The sequence below is a fragment of the Megalops cyprinoides genome, chromosome 1 (assembly GCF_013368585.1).
Source record: "Megalops cyprinoides isolate fMegCyp1 chromosome 1, fMegCyp1.pri, whole genome shotgun sequence".
Classification (NCBI taxonomy): Eukaryota; Metazoa; Chordata; class Actinopteri; order Elopiformes; family Megalopidae; genus Megalops; species Megalops cyprinoides.
In genome coordinates this window covers 6,868,397-6,890,772 of record NC_050583.1, presented here as the reverse complement: position 1 = coordinate 6,890,772, position 22,376 = coordinate 6,868,397, and the positions used below count along the sequence as shown (strand labels likewise).

The following is a 22,376-nucleotide window of genomic DNA, read 5'->3' as shown; positions in this document are numbered from 1 at the left end:
TTCAGAATCTTGAAACGTGATTCTCTCTTAAAGCTATTGACGTGGTATATTGAGAACTTTCAACAAACTGCGTACAGACCGTCTGCCTTGAAATGCACACTGACCCTGAAATTGGTAAGTGGTTTGTGATTATTTTAAATAGGCTATTTTATCATAAAACGTGGAATCGGTTGTTCGATTCATTTTAATAACATTAGTTGGGAAAATAAAATGATTTATACGATACTTCATTGATACATTTCTTTGTTAACTTTTCACAAATATTTGTATTTGCACATTCCACATATTAATGATAAACTTTTAGTTTTTTAAAATGAAGTACTCAGTAACCCCAAACCAATTACATAATTATCAAAAGTCTCTCCAGGCATTGTCAGAATTTTTATTTTGTTTAATAAAAGCAGAAACATTTTACTAGAATTAAAATGCATGGTTGCTATTCACAGATCATTTGGGACTAGTTTGAAATTTAAATAGCCTCACTCAGACTGATAGAACCACCTCTTCTGTGATAATAAAAATGTAGTGATAATGAAAAATGTCATTAATGAAGCTGATTACAGTTTTTCTCGATTGCTAAGACACATTTTCTGAAACCATTCACCATTTTCTCAAAACTACACACACATTCTCAAAATGTCATTCTCATCTGTACAACCAGCTAAGTTTCCAATCGAAATCAAACTTTGCCCTCAGACAATACACACAAGCAATCAAAAGCACAAACTACATGACTGCCTCTTAGACACTAGAGGGATTAATCCAAAACACTCTTACCAAAATTTAATTTTTCTTCTGAAATCAGTATTTTGAGAATCTGCATTATTTTGAACTTTGTAACATCACTTTACTGACATACAGATTACCTGTACAGGAAGACACCATGAAGAGACATTCAAAGCAATGCTATATAACACCTTTGCAATGTCACACTGACAAATTACTGTATGAAGAGAGCAGACATTTTCCAACCCTTTATTTCCAGAAAACCATAAGGAAGGAATAGTGGTACATAGGGTAGGTAGAGTTTTCCCTGGCCAGGCAATGCAGGAAATATGCCCTGGTATGTCTAATCCACCCTTGGATGGCTTCTATGGACACATCCCCACAGGCTTCCTCCATGGAAATCAAGAGGTTTTCTCTTGTGTAGGGGTTACTGTCATAAATCTTCCACTGCCATGCTGGCAAAAATTCCTCTATTGCATTGAGGAACAGGGAATACGCAGGTAAATAAAAGATTTGTGAATGTGGGGTGGTCATTGAATCAGACGTGAACCAGAGCAGCCCAATAGAAACTAATGTTATCCCAGATGATAACATACTGAGAGTGCTCTGGTTGCCCTGGTTCCCCTTCCTGTTGAAGTCGCTGGTAAAGCTGACCTAGGAATTCAAGCAGAGTTATATGGACCCAAAGTGGCATGGCGGTGGAGGACCCCTTGATTACTTGCCTCCTCTCTGACCAGGAACCTTCACAATGGCATGGTGACCAATGATGTTCCATCCCCTTCTGTGCCTTGTTGTGAGGTTAAACCCTGCCTCATCAACAAAGATATACTCATGGGGCTGAGGCATCCCATCAAGTTCAAAGATCGCATGCAAATAAATGGCCCTATTTATAGAGATCCTGTGATTCTGATTGGTGTGTCACTAATTTAGTGGCTTTGTGTTTACACCTGGGGAAAGGTGTGCTCTTTGTGTTCGGATGATAATGACTTGAGTGTATTGTATTGGTTGCGTTTGTTTGCTGAATGAACATATAGTGCATTGAAAGATTCATTTGGCCACTTTTGCATAGAGTTTCACAAAAAGGGCTTTACACACACAAACCTGTGTGAAAACATGTGAATAGTGTTTACAGTTGACAGAAAAGTGTGTATCTTTTGAGAAATGAGGCAAGGCTATAGGTTTTCTTGCTGAGGGAACTGGTTATAGTGTGTTAGCAATTGGGAAAAACTGTAATAAAAGCTCTCATAGTCTTACTATCAAACTTCAGGTTTCAGGATGAATAAGGAATGTTATGATGGGATTATCTATTAATATCTATCTATCTATAATTAAGCGCTTGTGTGGATTTTTTCAAATTCCTGATTAAGAAAGGAGCTAGGGGATGTCAAATGATAAGAGCTACACTAAAACATTCCCGTTTTCTCCCAGATTTATGTTAAGTATCTGTGTTTTTCTCATATTTAGTGCTCTAAATGTACCTTAAAATCTGATCTACAAATGTGAAAATATAGTTGCTTTTGAAATCATTCAGATTTTAAATCTACATACAAAATTGAGTTTTACAAATTAATATTTGACATTTTACCAAAAATGAATATCTGAAAAATTTGACCTCTGACCCCTTATCTATTGTAAAAATTAATGCAATTAAAATGAAATGATATCAAAATACTAAAAGGTTTGGGTGACATTCACTTCACTCAAACCGAACACACACTACTGCAAAGGCAAAGGTCTGTGATAAAATACAAGAAGATGCAGAGAATAAGATCGATAGTGCAGGTGTTCCAGATGAGGGCATTTATTGTGTGGCCTTATGAGATTGTATCCAAATTCTCCAAGTTTAAGTGAAGGTAGATGTTACTTCTAAGTGTTACTTAAGTGTTCTTAATAGGATTTCAGATATAACTATATATATATATATATATATATATATATATATATATACATATATATATATATATATATAAACAGTTAACAAAAAAACGTATGAATGAAGTATCATATAAATCATTTTAGTTTATATATATACCAGATATAACTGAGTTATTGCCTTCAATAAATTTGTTGTTTCATGCTTTTAATAAGAATTGTTGAAATTAACTCTTTAATTTGATCCTTCTGTAAGTGTCTGGAGATGGGGAGAAGGACACAGAGAAGAAGCCATTCAGGAGAACCAGGAGCAAAGAGGTACCCTTAAATTGTAAGCAATGATGAAACCCTTCAACTGTTTCTTTTTATTTAAAACTGAAATTATTTCCTCTGATCTCACGGGCTTTATTTTTTGTACAAAAATGTTCTGTGCCATTGCACTGTTGTATACTAATGGAAACATGTCCTTGGTTAACTACCAGTGATCTCTCAACTGTTTCTGACTTTATATCAAGCAGAACTGTAGAAAAGTGTCAGATAACAGGAATTATGGATTTCACTTCCTTCCTTCCTTGTTCATTTTCGTTGTTCATTCCTTGAGCTGGGGGGTAACTATTGCTGTGAAATCAATGTACTCAGAAAGCAGCCAAGATTTAACACACTGCAATATTAGATGAAAACTGCAGGTACTGCAATGTGAGACAGTTAATTTAAAACCTCTTTTTGTCTCAGTGAATGAACATGTCAGTACTCTGGCTCCCTTGCTGTTGTTTTGGTGTTCTCCCCGTCTGTCATTGTGGCCCATGTGCTTTTGTTTATTGTTTTTCCTTGTGTTCCAGCCCTGCCCTGCTCTCCGCCCTCTCTCTGCCCGCCTAATTACCTTGATTGTCTCCACCGGCCTGCCTGCGCACCTGCTTCCTATCACCTCATCAGCTCAGCCCTATATCTGCCCTGCTTGTCTCTATCTTGCTTGCCAGTTAGTTACAGTGTTTTTGCCTGTCTTGGTCCAGCCTGTGGTTTCCTGTTTAGATTTTCTGGTTTTTTGCCTGCCCTTCTGCCCTGATTGCCTGATCTGCCCGTCTTCCCGGTTAGACCCTGCCTGTTCCTGTTTTTGATCCCTGTCTGCCCTTGGACTGCCTGCCTAGTTTAGACCCCGCCTGTTTTACCATTGCATTCTTGTCCAGCGATTCTGTTAATAAATGCTTGGAATCTGAGCACTCGTGGACTGCATCTGAGTCCGTGCCTGAGCCTTGACAGAACAATAGCACACTGATAACATGAGTTAGAAAGCACAAATTAATTTTATGATAACGTGGGCCATATGAGTATGATGGTTAGTTTCCACTCATTAATACTCACATTTCAACAGCTTTCTAGAGATAAATATTACAAACACCAAACTAAATACATAATGGTCCCAGTTCTCTCTAGGAATTGCCACAACTGTTACTCTGTTTAACAGAAAAGATGAATATATACTATAAATGAAAATGTACCAGTATTTGACCAGATCATTGCTTAGGACCAAGGATCTATCTGAAAAATGCCTTATTGTTTACAGTTGAAATTATTTGGTCTGTACAATAATGTATATCACCACACAAAAATATTCTGTAGAAATATTCATTATTCCTGTGTCTTATTGGTTTTTGCTCAATTTTGTGATGGCCATAGGTGGCTATGAATTGCTATGTGTTGTTTCCAAACATTGTCAGATACCATGGAGTGACACCAGTGCCAAAATGAATTTATAGTGTATTTCAAACCTTGAATTATTGGATGACTTGACTGAATATGAAACTGATCAAATTCAGTTTACAAATGTAAATATGAATTTCAATGCCGGTAATTTAAGTTTACGAAGTATAAATTGAAGTTAAAACATGAGTTAATATGTCCAACATTTCTGGTGTAGGCAGACTGTATTCTAGCTGAGTTCTTGAAATTGCAGTGGATTCCTTTAGTGGACAGGAGCCTTGCGAACATGTAACCAGCCAGTGTAGAGGGGATACCTGCCATACCTGTGCAAAGTGTTGCTATTAATTGGTTTACAAATATAACTGATTCTGAATGATAACTGAATTATTTGCTGCCTTCAATAAACTTAGAGGCGTTTTAATAAAGCAGATATTGTGTCACTGAGTTTTTAAATGTAGTTTGTTCACTCTGTCAGTGGCTGGAGATGGAGAGGAGAACACAGAGAAGAGGCCGTTCAGGAGGAGGAGCAGCAAAAAAGATGTACTACCTAACTGTAAGCGATTATGTCACCCTCACCTGTTTCTTTTTATCTATGATTGAAATTATTTCCTCTGATCTCACGGGCATTGTTTTTTGTACAAAATGTTCTGCGTCATTGCACTGTTGTATACTAATGGAAACATGTCCTTGGTTAACTACCAGTGATCTCTCAGGATTTCACATTTTGCGTTTCACTTCTTTCTGATGTGTTTATTTTCATTGTTCATTCCCTGAGCTGGGGGGGGGGGTAACTATTGCTGTGAAATCAATGTATCAGCACTCAGAAAGCAGCCAAGATTTAACACACTGCAATATTAGATGGAAATTGTAGGTACTCTGGTAAAGCAGTTAATTTAAAACCTTCTCTCCTTGTGTCTCAGTCAGTGCAGAGCTGACAGTGGTGGTGATTGGAAGCACAGAGACTGTGACGTATGGACCAGGAAACATCCTTCTGGGCGGAGAGAAGATGCTGCAGGAGACAGGGCAGCTCTCACAGGCAGCAGCAGTGAGAAAGCGTGAGGTGGCCGGATGCTGCATCTCAGTGGTGGACATGGTGGGTGTCCTGGACTCTGAACTTCCACAGGAGGAGGCTGAACGATGGGTACAGCAGTGTATGTATGGATGTGAGCAGGGAATCCACGCCTTCCTCCTGGCAGTACCTCTGGGTGGACTCACAGACCAGGAGAGGAGGGGAGCAGAGTGGATCCAGAGAGCGTTTGGTGAAAGAGCGCTGGGCTTTACAGTGGTTCTCCTCATCTATGATGATGAAGAGAAGAAGGAGCTGGAGCTTATGAAGAACAGGGACGTCCAGCGGCTGGTGGAGGAGTGCGGTGGTCGATACCAAACCTGCTGCAGTAGCATCAGCAGTCAGGCTGAGGTCTCAGAGCTGCTGGAGAAGATCGACACCATGCTGTTTGGAAACCCTGACCGCTGCTACACCAAAGGGATGTACCAGGAGGCGGGGCTGGAAGTAAAGTTTCAGAAGATCCAGAAGATCATGTCACAGAGAGCAGAGCTGGATGGCACGCTTCAGATACAGCTGAAACAGTTACTGGAAGGAATAAGAACTGTGAAGCATGTGAAAGAACAGCGAGAGGGTGAGGAGGAATTTTCATATTTTATGCAGACTCAAAGGCGTCCTAGTATAGCCATAATTACAATTCAAGATAAGAAACAACAGCTTGTCTGTTTTACTTACTTTACTTCAATTCGACAAGAAAGACTTCTGGATGACCACTCTGTTTTGGCTATATGCGCACAGTTTCCTTGCTAATCACTGTCCACTGTGTCTGTTTCAGGCTGTGGAGATGCAGGTGGCAGCAGGGATGGTTTGAGGATGGTGCTGATCGGAAGGACGGGGGTGGGGAAGAGCGCCACAGGAAACAGCATCCTGGGCAGAGAGGCGTTTGTGTCGGAGGCCAGGGACACAGCGGTGACCAAGGTGTGCTGGAGGGCATCAGGAGAGGTTGCTGGGAAACACATTGCTGTGTTGGACACTCCAGGGCTGTTTGGCACAGATCTTTCTAATGAGGAGGTCAGAAAGGAGATTGGGAAATGCATGGGCATGTTGGCCCCTGGACCCCATGCCATTCTCCTGGTCCTACAGCTCGGGAAGTTCACTAAAAATGATGAGAACACACTCAAGATGATCAGAGAGATCTTTGGTGCTGGATCAGAGAAGTACACCTTCATCCTTTTTAGTCACAGGGATTGTCTGAGAATTGAGGCAGTTGAGGATTATATTCAGACAGGTGATACTGGACTCAAGCTGCTCCTTAAACAGTGTGGGGGCAGGTATCACTCCTTCAGCAACACAGAGATGGGGAGCCTCAGTCAGGTCACAGAGTTTGTGGAGAAGATTGAGAAGATGGTGGAGAGTAATGGGGGAGAGCACTTCTCCAGTGAGCTCTTCCAGGATACAGCTCTGAGACCTGAACTGAGACTGGAGGAGAGAGAGATGGAGACACAGAGACTGAGGGAGGAAGTAGAGAGACAGAGGGAGGTGATGGAGAAAAAAGAGAATGAACTTCAGAAAAGAAATGAGCATTTACTGAAAATGAAGGAAGAGGTCAAGCAGAAAGAGGACAGAATACGAGAAAGTGAGGAAAAGGCGACAAGATGGAAAGAGGAGATACAGAAACTATTGTATGAAATTACAAACATGAGAGACAAACAGAAAGAGTTACAGGAGGTGCTCGTGAGATTGGAGGAGGAGAAACAGAAGAGAGAGGAGGAAGTACAGAGGGAAAGAGAGCAGCTACAGAAAGAGAGGGAGGAAGTAAAGAGAGAAAGAGAGGAGCTTAAGAAAAGAGCAGAAATGTTGGAAAGAAAAACAGCAGAGATCAAACAAATAAAAGAGATTACAGAGGTACAGAAGGAGGAGTTGGAGAAACAGAGGGAGACTTTTGAGAGAGAGAGGAATGACCTGCATCAGAGGGAGGAGAAGATTCAGAGAAAAGAGGAAGATATCGAGAAAAAATTGAAGGACATAAAGAAACAGAGAGATGAAATCAAAACCAAAAAAGAAGAGATGGCAGAAATCATGAATGAGATACAGAGAAAGAATGAAATGGTAAACACAGGAAAAGAAGCGGTACAGACACTAATGGAGGACATAAGGAATGGAAAGACTGTGATTGACAATGAAACGGGGGAGGTGAGGAAACTGGAGGAGGGGCTAAAAGCAAAGGAGGTGGAGCTTGAGAGAGACAGGGAAGAGTTTCAAAAGAGGGAGGATGAGATAAAGACGTATAAGGAAGTGATGGTGAGAGAATTATTGACAAAGATAAAGGAACGAAAGAGTAATGTGGGCATAGCGGAGAGCCAGGAGAAAGAGACAGAGATGATGCTGACATACCGAGGAGATGAGAAGGAGATGAAGAAGAGAGAAATGCAGATGGAGAAAGAGAGGAAAGAGTTACAGTGGCAGATGGAGAACATCAGCAAAAGAGAGGCAGAAATGAAGAGAGAGATTAAGGAAGAGATGCAGAGATCAACAGAAGAGATTACTGAGAAAGAGAGAGAGATGCAGAGGTATAAAGAAGAGGTGCAGAGACTGGGGGAAGAGTTTGAAGAAAAAGAGAGGAAAAAACAGAGAGAGATAGAGAAGAAAGAGGCAGAGATACAGGGGTATAGGGAAGGGATTCAGAGGCTGGGAGCTGACATTAAGAGAGGAGAGGAGGAAAAAGAAAGAGAGATGGAAAAGAGGATGATGGAGGAGGAAGAACAGAAACCAAAGGAGATTTTTGAGATAGAGAGAGAAAAACAGAAAGAGATAGAGAAAAAAGAGGCAGAGATACAGGGGTATAGAGAGAAGGTGCAGAGCCTGAGGGAAGAGTTTACAGAAAAAGAGAGAGAGCTAGAGAGGTACAAACAGGAGGTGCAGGAACTGGAATATGATATTAACAATAAAGAGGGAGAGTTAAAGACCAGTAAAGAAGAGGTGCAGAAGATGAGAGCTGAGATTAAATTAAAAGAGGAAGATCTGAAGAAGAAAGAAGGAGAGATGCAGGGCTGTGAGGAAGAGATGCAGAGATTGAAGACTGAATTGATAAAGAAAGAGAAAGAAAATGAGAAAGAGATGGAGAAGAAAGAGAGAGAGATACAGATGTATAAAGAAGAGATGCAGAGGCTGGGAGCTGAGATTAAGAGAAGAGAGGAGGAAAAAGAAACAGAAATGGAAAAGAGGAGGATGATGGAGGAGGAAGCACAGAAACTAAAGGAAGAGAATACTGAGAAAGAGAAACTTATCCAGCAGCTCCAGGAACAGATCCACAGCATGTCTGCAGGTAAGGAGGAGTTACTGCATCTCAATTCCAGTAACAAATGTACAGTTCAACACAATTACACATTTCACATTCATCATTTTACACTATTTCAATTATACTTCAAATTGTATGTATGTTATTTACATCATTAAGTCATTTTAGTACATGTCCTTGTGTAGCAGGACATAGTTTATCCATTTACACAGCTGGATATTTACTGAAATAATTCAGGTGAAGTGCCTTGCTTAAGGGTGCAGTAACATTTGGGAGCTGAGCCAACAACCTCTGGGTGGCAAGAATTATTCCTTACCACTGAACACATTGCTCTCCACATAGTCTCTATGAGTTTCTCTCCTAACCTAAGAATTCATTTGAACTCGTTTACTTTGTTGTCCACTGTGTATAATCATTATAAATGGATGTTTTCTTTCTGATCTGAGTTAGAATGCTGCATAAGTAAACCTCAGCTAAACAGAATATCATGATTTATGACTAAATTCTAATACTGTAATTAGCAATTAATCAATGCAGTAAGCAAAGGAATGCATTAATTTACCATCATTAACTTCAAGACTTTTACGCTACAGTGTTATATTACAAAAGGATTTGTTTCTATGTCAAAATATTTTCCCAGGAAACTGTAACAATTTAACACTGATGACTAATTCTCAGGAGAGAAGTTACTATTTGTTTTGGTGAACACAGAACAATGTAATACCAGCAAAGCTGTGCAGTGCATTCTGAGGTAACTCTTGTTTTCTTTGCAGTGGGTGGAGTGACTCCTGCTCCAAGACTCTCTGAGCTGAGGGTTGTGGTGGTGGGGAAGGCTGGAGTGGGGAAGAGTGCAGCAGGAAACACCATCCTGGGGAGAGAGGAGTTTGAATCTAAACCTGGCCCATCGTCAACAACCCGGCGTTGTCAGAGAGCAAAAGGAGAGGTGGATGGGAGAAGGGTTTCAGTGGTTGACACTCCAGGGTTACTTAGCGCAGACATCTCTAAGAAGAAAGTCATTGGTGAGATTAAAAGGATTATCCCCCTGTCTGCCCCGGGACCCCATGTGTTCTTGCTTGTCTTTCAGCTGGGGGCAGTTACTGAGGAAGAGAGAGCGATGGTGGAGATGATTCAGATCACTTTTGGTGAGAATGCTCTAAAATATTCAATGGTGTTGTTCACACACGGAGATGATCTTGCACATATCAGTATAGAGAATTATCTGCAGCACATCCCTGAGCTTCAGGAGCTCATCAGTTGCTGCCATGGTGGATATCACGTGTTCAACTGTGAAAATATGGCTGACCGCGCTCAGGTCACAGAGCTGCTGGAGAAGATTGACAGGATGGTGGAGAGGAATGGAGGAGGCCACTACACCAGTGAGATATTCCAGGAGAGGAGCATAGAAAACTGTCGCTTAATGTGAAAGGTATGAAGTGCAAATCATCACCGTGAAAAGATAATAAGCTACAGGACTGATGCAGAGTAAATCAGAACTGGATGTATGAGGCCATCCTGCTATGAGTTGCTGGGTCTCATCTCTCATGGTCAGTCAACCTGCTGAAATCTGAAGAAAGAAAAAAAAATCACAAACCAACACTGGTACTATGACCCATGCCCAAACGTCTAGAATTAAAATTCAAACCAGAGAGGGGGTGGAATAGCAGCATCATCTGAACAGGTGAATTCTGAGCCCGTGCAGGAAACTTGGCAGCTTTCCTTTTGTCAAATGGGAAAGCATTGATCACATGTTTTGAAAAAACTTTTTAAAGACAGGCCCATATCATAAAGGTAACAAATATTCACCTCAGTATTTGAATCTGTTCAGCAACAGCCAAGAGAGGGTGGTGGAAGAGGGGTGGCAGACTGAACGATTGATGTGATTGACACAGCCTTCTCTCGTCAGGAAGTCACTAATGAGATGAGATTACACAACATTTCTCTGTCTCAGAACCCCGTGTGTTTCTGTTGGCCCTCGATGTGAAGAGATTCTCCTGAGGGGAGACAAAGATGCTGCTGATGATTTTCACTGAAAGAGCTTTAAGATGCAGTTGCTCTGGATAAGAGCATCTTCTAAATGGCAAAATATAATGGTGCTGCTCACACATGGAGATGGACTGTATCTGTCTGACCGTATCTGTAAAATTGGTATAGAGGAGTACCTGCAGCAAAGGAAATACAGAAACTATAACGGTCGAGAGGAATGGTAACCATTACACCAGTGAGATGTTCCAGGGCACTGAAAGGCCAGATCAGACAGCAGCATTTACATTTACATTTATTCATTTAGCAGACGCTTTTATCCAAAGCGACTTACATAGGTTACAGTTCTTTACAATGTTATCCATTTATACAGCTGGATATTTACTGAGGCAACTGTGGGTTAAGTACCTTGCCCAAGGGTACAGCAGCAGTGTCCCAGCAGGGATCAAACCGGCAACCTTTCGGTTATGAGTCCTGCTCCTTAACCACTATGCTACACTGCCGCCCCGCCCCTTTCTTTTGAGAAAGACTTAGAGAAATCCATCAATATGGTGAGGTACAGAAAGCTTCATCTCGTCTAAAGCAGTCTCAAGCAGCTCAGAGTGAATCCAGCAGTAATACTGGAACAGGAAGTGAGCCTTGGTCCGAGACCTCATTCCTCGTATTTTATTATATTTTGGTTTATTTACTGAAAGGAGCAGATTGGAGTTGTGCAGAAATCATCTGGGTTTCATCATGGGTTGAAGGTTGAAATATCAAGTCACGGGACACTGTTTCAGCCATCCTACAGAGCTCTTAATTTTTACTGTTAGGTAGAAATAGCAATGTATTCACCTGCATAATAATATATAAATGGTGTAACACCATGTCCTGGTGTAACATAATAATATACAAATGATGTAACACCATGGTGTAACGTCATGGCCTGTGACTGCCACTATTGTACATCTGTTTCATTTATTCAGCTTCCGAGAGAAAACTATAAACTTAACTATAACTTTTTTGTGTGGTTTCAGTGCTATTCCAAAATCCATTTCATTTGACTCTTTAAAATGAAATGTAATAAAAATGAATAATGTTCCATTAATAACAGATAACAGTCCATACTTCAAAGGTGTGTTTATACTGTATGTCTAAACATTTATTGTGTTTGTGGAGTAAAACAGTTCATGGATGGCAGCATTTTTTATGAATGAGCTCACTACTGCAAGCTCCTCTGCATCACTTCCTCAATACATAGGCCCCGCCCACCTCAGTTTCAGTCCTGTAACCCTGCTTCATTACATTATATTATTGCCATTTAGCAGATGCTCTAATCCAAAACAACATACATAGCTTGCAGTGTGTTGCTTTTATAATTTTATTCATTTATACAGATGCATAGTTACTGAGGCAATTGTGAGTTAAGTACCTTGCCCAAGGGTACAACAGCAGTGCCCCTGTGAGTCTGCTGTTACACGCTCTGCTCTTTATCACTACACTACACTGCTGCTTTAGACCCATTAAAAGTCAAGTCGAGGCTTTTTGCTGAACATATGAGTTTTTAGAGGATTCTCATTAATAAAAAACATTTGATGGTTTCTGTTCTTCATTACTGCTCATAATTGCTTGAATTTATGAGATTAATTAATTTTGTGTATGACACTAAAGGCATTTTAATGTCATGTTCCCGTGCTGTTGTGCGAACATGAGGGAATTGTGAGTTTATTACACCCTGCAGAATCTGCATGAATTTGACTATGAACCATACCGGGTGAGGATGAATTGATGTCTGATCTGTTTGTATAACACTGCAGCTCCATTTCCAGTTAAAAATGTCACTGTCTTGTCAGTACTGTGAGGATAAATACAGGAATGCTTCCTTACTGTGGCTTGCGGTGTGTCTCAGGGGTTTGTGGAGGACTGGGTGTCAGTGGCTTGGTGTTAGATGTGAGGATGACTCCACAGAACAGGCCATTAAGACAGATGGAAAACAGCCAAATACTACAGGGGGGCAGCTAAGGACGAGGCTGCCAGGATGGAGTCATGGCTGGTGACCAGGCTAGCAGGACAGAGTTGTGGTTAGGGACCTTGATCTATTAGTAGAAGGTTGCAGGTTTGAGTCCTGCATGGGGCACTGCTATTGTACCCTTGAGCAACATACCCATCCTGATTTGCTGCAGTGAGTATCTATCTGAATTAGAGTACAGAGTACAATTAGAGCAATTTCAATCCTCCGTATGTCCTGTGCATATTGGAGAATTGACAATAAAGTTGACTTTGACTTTGACTTTGACTTTGACAATATGTAAAGGGTGGTCTATATCTGTCCCACATGCTAACAGTTAAATAAAAAAGAATTATCTTCAGGGGGTGGGATAAAGGAATGTATGTGATATCCAGGCAGGGAGATGATGTGATGCAGGGACAAATGGAGACAGAGAATATTGGCCTGTGATGGGGGTATCCGGTAAACTGTTAGCTGAACATTTTTAATCTGGGAAGAATCCTTGCTTCAAACTTCTGTCCTCTGCTGCCCTCACCTGGACACAGTTAGGTACTGCGCCAACCAAAACTCAAGACATGGAACAGAACAGCTCACACACAGACTAGCTATGAGATCCATTTCAGCTATGCAGGCCACACTGCACATTATTTATCCATTTATTTTTGTTTACTTAATCAGGAAAAAAAAACAGCTGAGAAATGCCACCCTCTCAGTGATGACTTGGGAACACTAGGAGGGGAGGGAGGTGGAAGCATGACATTATGTAGCCGACCAAGAGACACAATATACATAGGATGAAGTAGCCATGATGTAGAAAAGGGATTTATTGAGTATCCAAATCAACAAGAATATCTTTAGTTTTCCTATGAGAGTGAAAACCTAATTTACACCTGCACTTCTTAGGTATATTTGCCACTTGATGGGATGCTGTGAAGCTCGAAAGAAAGTGAAACTAAAGACACTGTGTGTCTCAGCATAGCTCAAGAAGAAGAGCAGGCTGTTTGTCCATCGATCTCTTGTTAAAGAAGGAGGAGGGTGAAAAGAGAGATGAACATGAGAGCAGGAGAAATTGGAGGTTCATAAAGCAGCCGCAAATATAAGTCTCACCTTGAGAGAAGCAATAAACATCTTCCAGCCCCAGCTCTCTGTGTGGCAGACTTCTGTTTGGCTTGGTGGTGCATCTTGACCACCTTGCTATCAGGGCCCTGGGGGTAGTTGAAAGTGCACAGTGCAGATTTGGCAGTAGAGGCTGCACAGTGTGGATTAGCAGTATAGAGTGTAAGGTGTGTATTCGGGCTGTTATAAATTTGGCAGCAGGGAGTGTGTGGTGGGGATTCATGATCTGAAAATAAAGTTTGAAATAGCAGTGAGTTTACATGAACTTTAGTGACTGTAATGGAGATATACTGTTACAGTTAGACTAATATCCATAATTAGTGAAAGTTTAAAAGGGGCATTAAAAGTTCTAAAACATCTGGAGTACAGTGATCCACACCCCTATCACCAAAAGGCCCTGCAATGCAAGAAAGACTGCAGAAACAAAGTGAACTAATACTGCACTACCCCCCACTAACCACGTACAGCTTCCGTAGCAGCTCCATGAAAATAACTATTCAAGTAAACCAGATTGCAACACAACAAAAAACAAGACCACATCACCTGTTGGAATGCACTCACAGAAGCACAACACAGATTTGATGTTCTAGGACTCCTTCACGCTAACTTGGCAGGGTACAGAGTCAGCATCACAGTTTTGGAGAAGATCTCCTGAGTTTTAGCTGGGAGGTCCTTCACTACGATTTCCACATTGAGGTCTCCTCCTGCATACTCCTGCGCCTCCACAAAGACATTCTCCTTGCTGCCCACCCGCAGCAGGTTTGGCGCGGTCAAAACAAACCTGCAGAGAGGAGATGCGTATGTTTGCTGTCTGATGCAGGCTGGAGTCAAAGGATGACGACTGAGGAGCAAAGAAGGGAAAGGTGAAGATTAAGGGACCTGAGTTTAGAGGAGAGGAGAGAGGACCTGGACGCTGCAGTCGGGCACTTGCAGTTTTTTCTCCCGCTTGTGAACACATGGCACCAACTCTACTGCTGGATTTCAGAAGAGGTTTATTGGCTCTTAGCTTAGTCTAAATAGTTGGCAAAGTTGTCTCAGTCACAGAATGAGTCTAACTACCCTCCTCAAACACACAAACACACAAACACACACACACACACACACACACACACACACACACACACACACACACACACACACACACACATACACACACACACACACACAGGGAGTAAAATACCCCTAGCAAAAATTGCCAAAATCAGACCATAATAGGGAAGACAGTACTCTCTGGCCTCAAGAGCTGTTTTTTAATCCTTTGTTTACTCACTGTTCTTCTATAAACCATGAGGTGCAATGGTTTTCCTATTTTAGCTACAATACATAAACTGTCCTGCTTTTTCATGTCAGTGGACTATGCAAGGGTCACCTTTCCCTGTCATATGTGTGTCTCAAAGGGATAGTGACCATGACTCTCAGTGAAACATGTACAGAGTGTGTGTGTGTCTGCATGTAGTATACTCACAGTGGATCATGTGCAGTTTAGTATGTCTGTATACGGTATACTCACAGTGGATCACTCTGAGAGAGTGCAGGAAGAGACAGAGCCAGCGCAGCCAGCCACACCACGTCCACACTCATCTTGCCCACCTAGTCTGGTTCATGCCCAGGTCTGGGTACTACACTTTATACTCAGCTGCCCCCCCCGCCCTTTCCTGGACTAATGCCATGCTCTGAGGCTGCAGACATGTGTAAACACACACTGTCTGTCCTTTTCCCCTCATGATGAAGCTTGAGAAGCGCCGGGAATTCCAGTCAAAAAATCAATTGTAGATTGTGCCGTGTGATAGGGGGTTTCCAGAATATGATGTCTTGGGAGACTGTGGATGGCTCAGAGGAAGAGGATGGAGGAGACCTCCCTAAGTGTGCTGCTGCCATGGGCAGAGAGAGAGAGAGAGATCCAGCCTGGAGTCCCAGGACATCCATAACAAACAAGAATAGCCTAAACCCATCACAACACTCTCACCCCCTGACACCAGTTCCCACAAACCCCAAAAGCCATTGAACTACAGAGCACAGTCCCAAGAAACCTTTTGCCAAAGGGCCTTTTTGAGCACCGTGCATTTAGTTGTTAATTAACTCTGTTTGCTCACTGTTCTTCGGTAAAACGGGGCACTCACGTCACACTGGTTCTCCTAGTTTAAATACATACATGCATGCACTAGTATATCTTGCATGTCAGTCTGGCCATCTGACTGTCCTCATAACAAGGGTGAGAGGTTCAAGTAGTCTGATCTATTCACCTGAAGAGGAGATATTTTATTTATACACTTAGTATTTATTTTATTTATTTTTTAAAAGTGAGGCACAAAACAGTAATTATTTTTATTACAAACTTTGTCATACTCTTATTTAAAAACAATTCAGGAGGTCAAATGCCAGTAAGACTTAATTCCAATATACAAGTTTCCTATGTTTTGCAATTATTTTTTACAAATAGTTTCCCTGCGTTATATGAAGCCTACAGACGGCAGTGCCGTCCTTATAAATCCACAGCTGCTTCTTTGCTGTCAGCAGTCATCTCACTGTCAAACTTGCAGCTCTGTGGTCGTTTGGGCCACATTGACCAATGGAGGCTTAGCAGAAAAGTTAGTCTCCTGCTGCTCCATTTTGGACATATTGCCTTTGTTTACAGCCTTGTTTATGAAATACAAAACACATGCCCTCAATGGCATCCTTTTCCAAAATGTGTCTCCGGTTTGTTTTTAAGCAAACAAACATCAAAGTGGCATGTTTTTGGTTTTCCTCAGGTTTTGATCAATGAAAAATCTCTCTCTCTTTGAGCACAAAAAACACATCTGGAACTTTGATTTGTGGTAATAAGGTGTTTGGGAAAAAAAAAAAAAAAAAAAAAGCACACGTGACCAGACACAGCCAGGCCCAGATCCTGTGAGCCCAGCGAGCATGCTTTTAAAAATCATACAAATCATTCGTCACAGTCTGGACTTTGTTGTAAGCCTGAACCTTGTTTTTATTGTGATTTAATGTAATTAGCTATTGAACAGGGGTATGTGTTGGAGGATTAGCCTGCCTGTACAGGCAAAATGGAGTCCATAGAGCAGAGTGTGATATTCATGATTGTTATAGAATTTGATTTTTTTTTTAAATATGAGAGGCAGAGATTGTTGTGTAATGTAAAATGCAGGCTGCATGGTGTGAGTAGGCCACATACACATACAGTACACTTTGCTTCTCAGTCAGTGAAAATTTTTCACAACTGATGTTAATATGCAGTCATATTTGTTTAATTTGCCAAGCTAACCACACCCTCGCAAGTAAAAACACTTGTTTTTCAGGTCAAACCTGAACAGGCTTTGTACTGATTTGAAAGAGGATCCAGTGAAAAAAATCTGGCCTTAATTTATTCTGAAGCATGTAATAGCTTTATTTAAAAGCATGACACAAAGATTCATACCGCAAAGTAGATTCTAGGTATCGTGAAAGTCAAGTCATTTAAATAATACATGAAAATAAATGATTTACATACAGTGGCCAGAGAATGTATTCACCCCGTTGGATTTTTTCCACATCTTGTTGTGTTACAATGTTAATGGTAAGGTTAATGCATTTGAATTTTTTCCCCACAATAAACAAAACATACTCAAAATTTTGTTGCAGGAAAATCATTTTTATTGAAAAAGAAAATTGAATGAAAAATAGAAAACAGAAAAGTCCAGCTTGGATAAGTATTCACCCCTCTGAGTTAGTTTTGAATTCAGTACTTAGTTACTTTCCATTACATTACTGGCATTTAGCAGGCACTCTTCTCTAGAGCGACTGACATCAATTACGGGTTTTTACAATGCTAGATGTTTACTTAGGCAATTGTGGGTTGGGTACCTTGCCCAGGGGTGCAGCAGTGGTGCCCCTGTGAGGAATTGAACCTGCAACATTTCAATTACAAGTCATACCCCTTGACCACTATGCTACACTGCCTCCCTCCCTCCCCCAATATGCTACACTTGCCCTGCTTCCCCTTTTGCAGCAATTACAGCCTCAAGTCTTTTGTTTTCACAAGTTTTCTCAAGATTTTCACATTTTGCGGGTTTAATTTTTGCCCACTCCTCATGCAAAACTGCTCTAGTTGTTGCACGTTACATGAGGACCAGTGCCGTACAGCAGTCTTCAGCTCCCGCCATGAATCTTCTGATGAATCTCCATCCCAGTTTTAAGTATTTTGCAGGCTAGATTTTATTCTAGGTTTTACTGAAGTATCTCCCTGTATTTTTCTTGATCCATTCTTTCTTCGATTCTGACAAGCCCTGCCAATGAAAAGTAGCCAAACATAATGCTGCCATCGCCATACTTCACAGCGGGCATGGTGTTTTCAGAATGATAAGCAGTGCCCTTCTTTCATCAGACATTGATTTGTGACACTTCTTGACAATTGATTTCAAAGTGCTTTGTGGCTACTCAAAGCTTTGGAAATCTTTTTTATATCCCTCCTCTGACTTGTCTCTGTTCACAGCTCTTTCCCTGAGTTATTGGGAAAGCTCCTTTGATTTCGTATTTCCTCGTATTGAATGTCCAATGGCGGGACCTCACAGAGACAGGTGTATTTATCCTTACAAAGTCAGATGTGTTCAATATAAACTGTTAACCACTTTAGTTACGCACAGGTGGATACTGCCCCAAAAACTGTGTGAATTCTGAAGGGAACTGGCTGAGCCAGATCCTTTTTAGAGGAGTTATTGCAAAGGGAGTGAATACTTTTCCAATGGCGATTTTAGGAGTTTTGTTTTTAATTTAATTGTTTAGCCCCCATTTGAAAGAGTAGAGTATGTTGCGTAGATAAGAAGAAAAAAAAAACATCCAACTTGATCAAGGTTTCAGGTTGTTACACAACAAAATGTGGTAAAGGTCCAGGGGACTGAATACTTTCTCTGGCAACTGTACACAAACCTGTTAGTAATGGAAATTATGTTTACATGCTTAATTTAATAAATAATGTCATGAAATTACATATGTTACAGATACATAATTGCTTATTCATGTTCTAATTCTCGATGAAGCGTCTGCGCTTTGTGACCCTCAGGTAGGTCTCCACTTTGTGCATGTCCTTTTTGAAGCACGTCAGCAGCCCGTAGTTCTTCATCAGAGATTGAAGTTCTTCATCGTTCCCCGGGATCACGTCAAAGTTTTCATAGCTAAGCCTCCTCGACCCGTCTGTGTGCGCACCACCGTCACCCACCACCTGCAAAACAAAACGTGTTGCGGAGTGTGAGGGCGGTGGGCTTGTCAGTCATCCCGCTTTGCAGTTTGACTTTAGCTTTGACAAAGTACATTTTAAGTAAGTGTCACGTTTTGTGACACGTAACATCTCAAGCTTTGCAGTCACTGAGATTGCTAAAGATAAATATGCAGTGAAATAAGAAGTGAGCAGGCATGTTTGACAGGATTGATTGGCTGTACATAGAACAGTACGTGCTTATTGGCTCTTGGGTCCGTAGGATCCCTCCATCCTTACCCTGATTAACTCAGTTACACCCTCATTCAGGTCCTCCAGCTTCTCGGAGATCCTGATGGAGGTCCTAAACATTAAGCTGTTTGGGAAGGCCTTGCTGAGGGTCTTGAGTGGGTCCATCCAAGACTGGAGCAAGGCAGAGGAGATGTGTAGCAAGTAGCCATCCTGGCAGAAACATGAGAAAGTCCAGATGAAGCATCTGAGGTCAAAGCATTCAGAAGATTTCCTCATTTGGTAACAATTGCCTCCTATTCTGAAAAATAATTTTTCATTTTACCAAACAATACTAATTATAATAATTATAGAGGGAAAGAAACACTATATCAACTTCAAGTGAAATGTTCTCTGAGCATAGAAATTTATTTCTGTGAGCCGCCTGCTCCGCCTGCTCTACATATACTTACACTTTATTGTCCTTTTTTAAATCTACACGAGGGATTGTTTGTCAGTATGGCTTTTTTTCTGGTCGTTATTCCACAAGCGTTATATGTAGATTGAGAACACCTGAGCCATCTTTACTGAACCACTCACAGATTTTTCCTGAGTCTCATCTTTCCCAGTGGGGATGGGGATGGAGTTGGAGTAGCATGCGGCCAATGGGGCGATCTTGCTGAGTTGTCTGTAGACGTCAGGTGGAAGGCTGCCCTCCTAGACAGACATACAGGAAACTCAAGGCGTGTCAAACTTTTTTGCATTCTAAGCAACTCAGACAGGAACTCCTCTCTCCCTAGGTCTCTACGTTTTGAATACATTTTATCCTGAAGTGATATTGCTGTCACACCGATTGGGTGGGTGATGAGGTGTGGAGGCAGGTGTTAAAAAAAAACAAACAAACAAACAAACAAAAAAAAAAAACCTTTTTTTGTGTCAGGGAAGGACAGGCACAGCCTCTCATTCATTCATTTGGCAGAAATTTATTCATTTGGCAGATGCTTTTATCGAAAGCGACTTACAAGTGAGGCAGGAACAGGTGTGCTGATGTCTCCTTTTGGAAAGGCTGCTGGGGAGAACTGGAGAGTCACAGCCAGCCCAGAGGAAGCAGCAAGAGGGTCAGGGGCTTTGGCACTGTCCTGATTCGGCACTGTCCTGATTCGGCACTGTCCTGATTTGGCACTGTCCTGATTCGGCACTGTCCTGATTTGGCACTGTCCTGATTTGGCACTGTCCTGATTTGGCACTGTCCTGATTCAGCCTTGCTGGCTGCTGTCTGAGCATACCTGCTCCCTGTTCACAGTCAATGGCTGCACCTAATTCCCTCATCAGCAGGGACAGGGTATCGGGTACTTTCCGCCCTAGACAGCAGCTCGAAAACCAGAGTGCCCTTCCCCTAAGCTTAACTACAGCTAATTAGTGTAAAATTTTGATTCAGCTCCAGGATCATTTACTGAGAGCAAAAGGTGCCTACACCATAAAAAGGCCCGTGCAGTGAAGAGGAATGAAGAAGCCCTAGAAACACAGTATGCTCCCTACGATGCTGTTTTTTTTTACTATCTTCCCGAAGCCTTCAGCTGTTGTCTGTTGTCACGTAGATGCCACTCACATTGCATCCACTTTAAATTCCTTCTGCACCCTCACCGAGCCCCTCCTTTCCCCCTTTACTTTAAATGCCTTCTTTCATCTGTTTAGGTTTAGTTTTTTTTTTTTTTTCTCTACACACGGCTTTTGTCCTTTTGTCCCCTCAACCACCTGCGTAGCTTCAATGTGCCTCCTGTTTATACTGCGACAGTGCACATTCTCCAGTTGGTGTTTTTGCTTGTCCCACCCACTTGTTGTGTGCACCCCAAACTTTACGACAGAAAAAAAAAAAAAAAAAAACGCATGCTTACAAATTCCCTGTAGATGTCAGCAGCCATCTGGTGCAGGTACTGTGCCCGGATGACGGCATTGGAGAAGAGGTTGTACAAAGGGATTGGTTCCACTGCGCTCACAGAAATGCTAACCAGTAAGACTGGCCACAACAAAAATCCTGGAGAAGAAATGGAACAGGCGGGCACATGTAAAGAAAAGGGACCATTGATTCCTTGGGCGCGTCGATGCGTGGAGATCTCTGGGATACCTAACAGTCGCATCGTGATTACCTCATAGTAATCTAATCAAAGAGCTACAGTGTTATTATTTCCTGCAAAATGTGATTAAGGTTACACAAATGTGATCCATTAATTTTAAAACAGACAAGCCCACAGCTTAGTCTTCTGTTCTGAGCAACCCTGGTCTCCTCCTTAAGTAAAAAAAAAAAAAAAACATCAAGATTGATGTATGTTTGGCTAATTGGATCCCTTTAATGCAGCCAAACAATGGAAATAAAAAAAACAGTCAAATTAGTCATAGCTTTAGCTCAGGAAGGATTTGCCATTTTTCACAAAGCATTTTGTGGTGTTATGTTCCACTTTAGTGGGCTTTGAAGGCTGTAACTAATAACAAGTAAAACCTTCTACTGGAGTTTACTGTCAGTCACACATATATCCAGTTGCTTTTATTGAACACAACTTTTGTGAAGTGACTTTATAACATGGTGGATATTCTATCTGAGCTGACTTTGAACAGATTGAAATAAGCTTGCTTACCTGAAGCCATGTATGTTCTGTCAGCAGCTCAGTATCTCCTCTTCTTCTGAAGGTTCGGTGGTGTTTGTTATACTCGGATTTTGCTGGCTGTATATATACGGCGCCAAATTTCGCATACATGTATTTGATGAGAAACATGAGATAGTGGAGTATTCCTTTTTTTTTCCTTTTTTTGTGTCATTGACATTATCTGATTTGTACTGCATTGTGGAACACATGTACCAGTATTACGCATCAAAACAATTGTTGATGTATCGTTTTTCTGCTAAATATATTCAGAGGGGTGACGTGTCTTACTGAAAACAAACCAATGCGTGAGCAAGGATTTCCACCTGGGTTCGAATTTTTATTGGTGTTACTGAGAGGATTTTAGAGTAATCTTATGCTTTTCAGACATCTCTTACATTTTTAAGGCACCCTCACTGTGCTAGTAACACTTCAAACAACACTTTTCTGTTCATTGCATGTCATTTTAACACGACTGGGTACAAAATCATGCTCCCTAGAAATGAATAAATCACGAATGAAAACCACTGTATCTGTCTGTGTGCACTGTATCCTGTCTGACTCCTGTGAAAGCTCTCATGCGTTTTGCAATCCAGTCCAGGTCAATTGCCCTTTGCTGAGCCATTCTGAGTTAAACCAGTGCCCATGGACTCACCCCTGCA

At 41.4% G+C, this 22,376-nt stretch overlaps 3 protein-coding genes across 3 annotated transcripts; 2 read left to right on the top strand and 1 right to left on the bottom strand.

Annotated features, from left to right (window-relative positions):
- Positions 1-3,271: 3,271 nt before the first annotated feature.
- On the top strand, positions 3,272-7,060 carry LOC118786555 (GTPase IMAP family member 9-like; the record flags this gene model as incomplete). Its single annotated transcript, XM_036541668.1, has 3 exons — positions 3,272-3,284; positions 5,217-5,933; positions 6,135-7,060. Coding segments are annotated over exons 1-3 (1,656 nt in total), but the record flags the coding sequence as incomplete, so codon positions are not given.
- A 1,468-nt stretch (positions 7,061-8,528) lies between these two features.
- On the top strand, positions 8,529-10,772 carry LOC118782661 (GTPase IMAP family member 9-like). Its single transcript, XM_036536095.1, has 2 exons — positions 8,529-8,624; positions 9,371-10,772. The coding sequence occupies exons 1-2, from the start codon at positions 8,531-8,533 to the stop codon at positions 10,018-10,020; spliced, it is 744 nt and encodes a 247-aa protein (XP_036391988.1). The 5' UTR covers positions 8,529-8,530; the 3' UTR covers positions 10,021-10,772.
- A 7,904-nt stretch (positions 10,773-18,676) lies between these two features.
- Positions 18,677-21,285, bottom strand: LOC118782678 (somatotropin-1-like). The gene is made up of 4 exons (XM_036536127.1): positions 20,971-21,285; positions 19,676-19,792; positions 19,148-19,309; positions 18,677-18,874 (listed from the first exon to the last, which is right to left on the bottom strand). The coding sequence occupies exons 1-4, from the start codon at positions 21,211-21,213 to the stop codon at positions 18,677-18,679; spliced, it is 720 nt and encodes a 239-aa protein (XP_036392020.1). The 5' UTR covers positions 21,214-21,285.
- Positions 21,286-22,376: the final 1,091 nt, after the last annotated feature.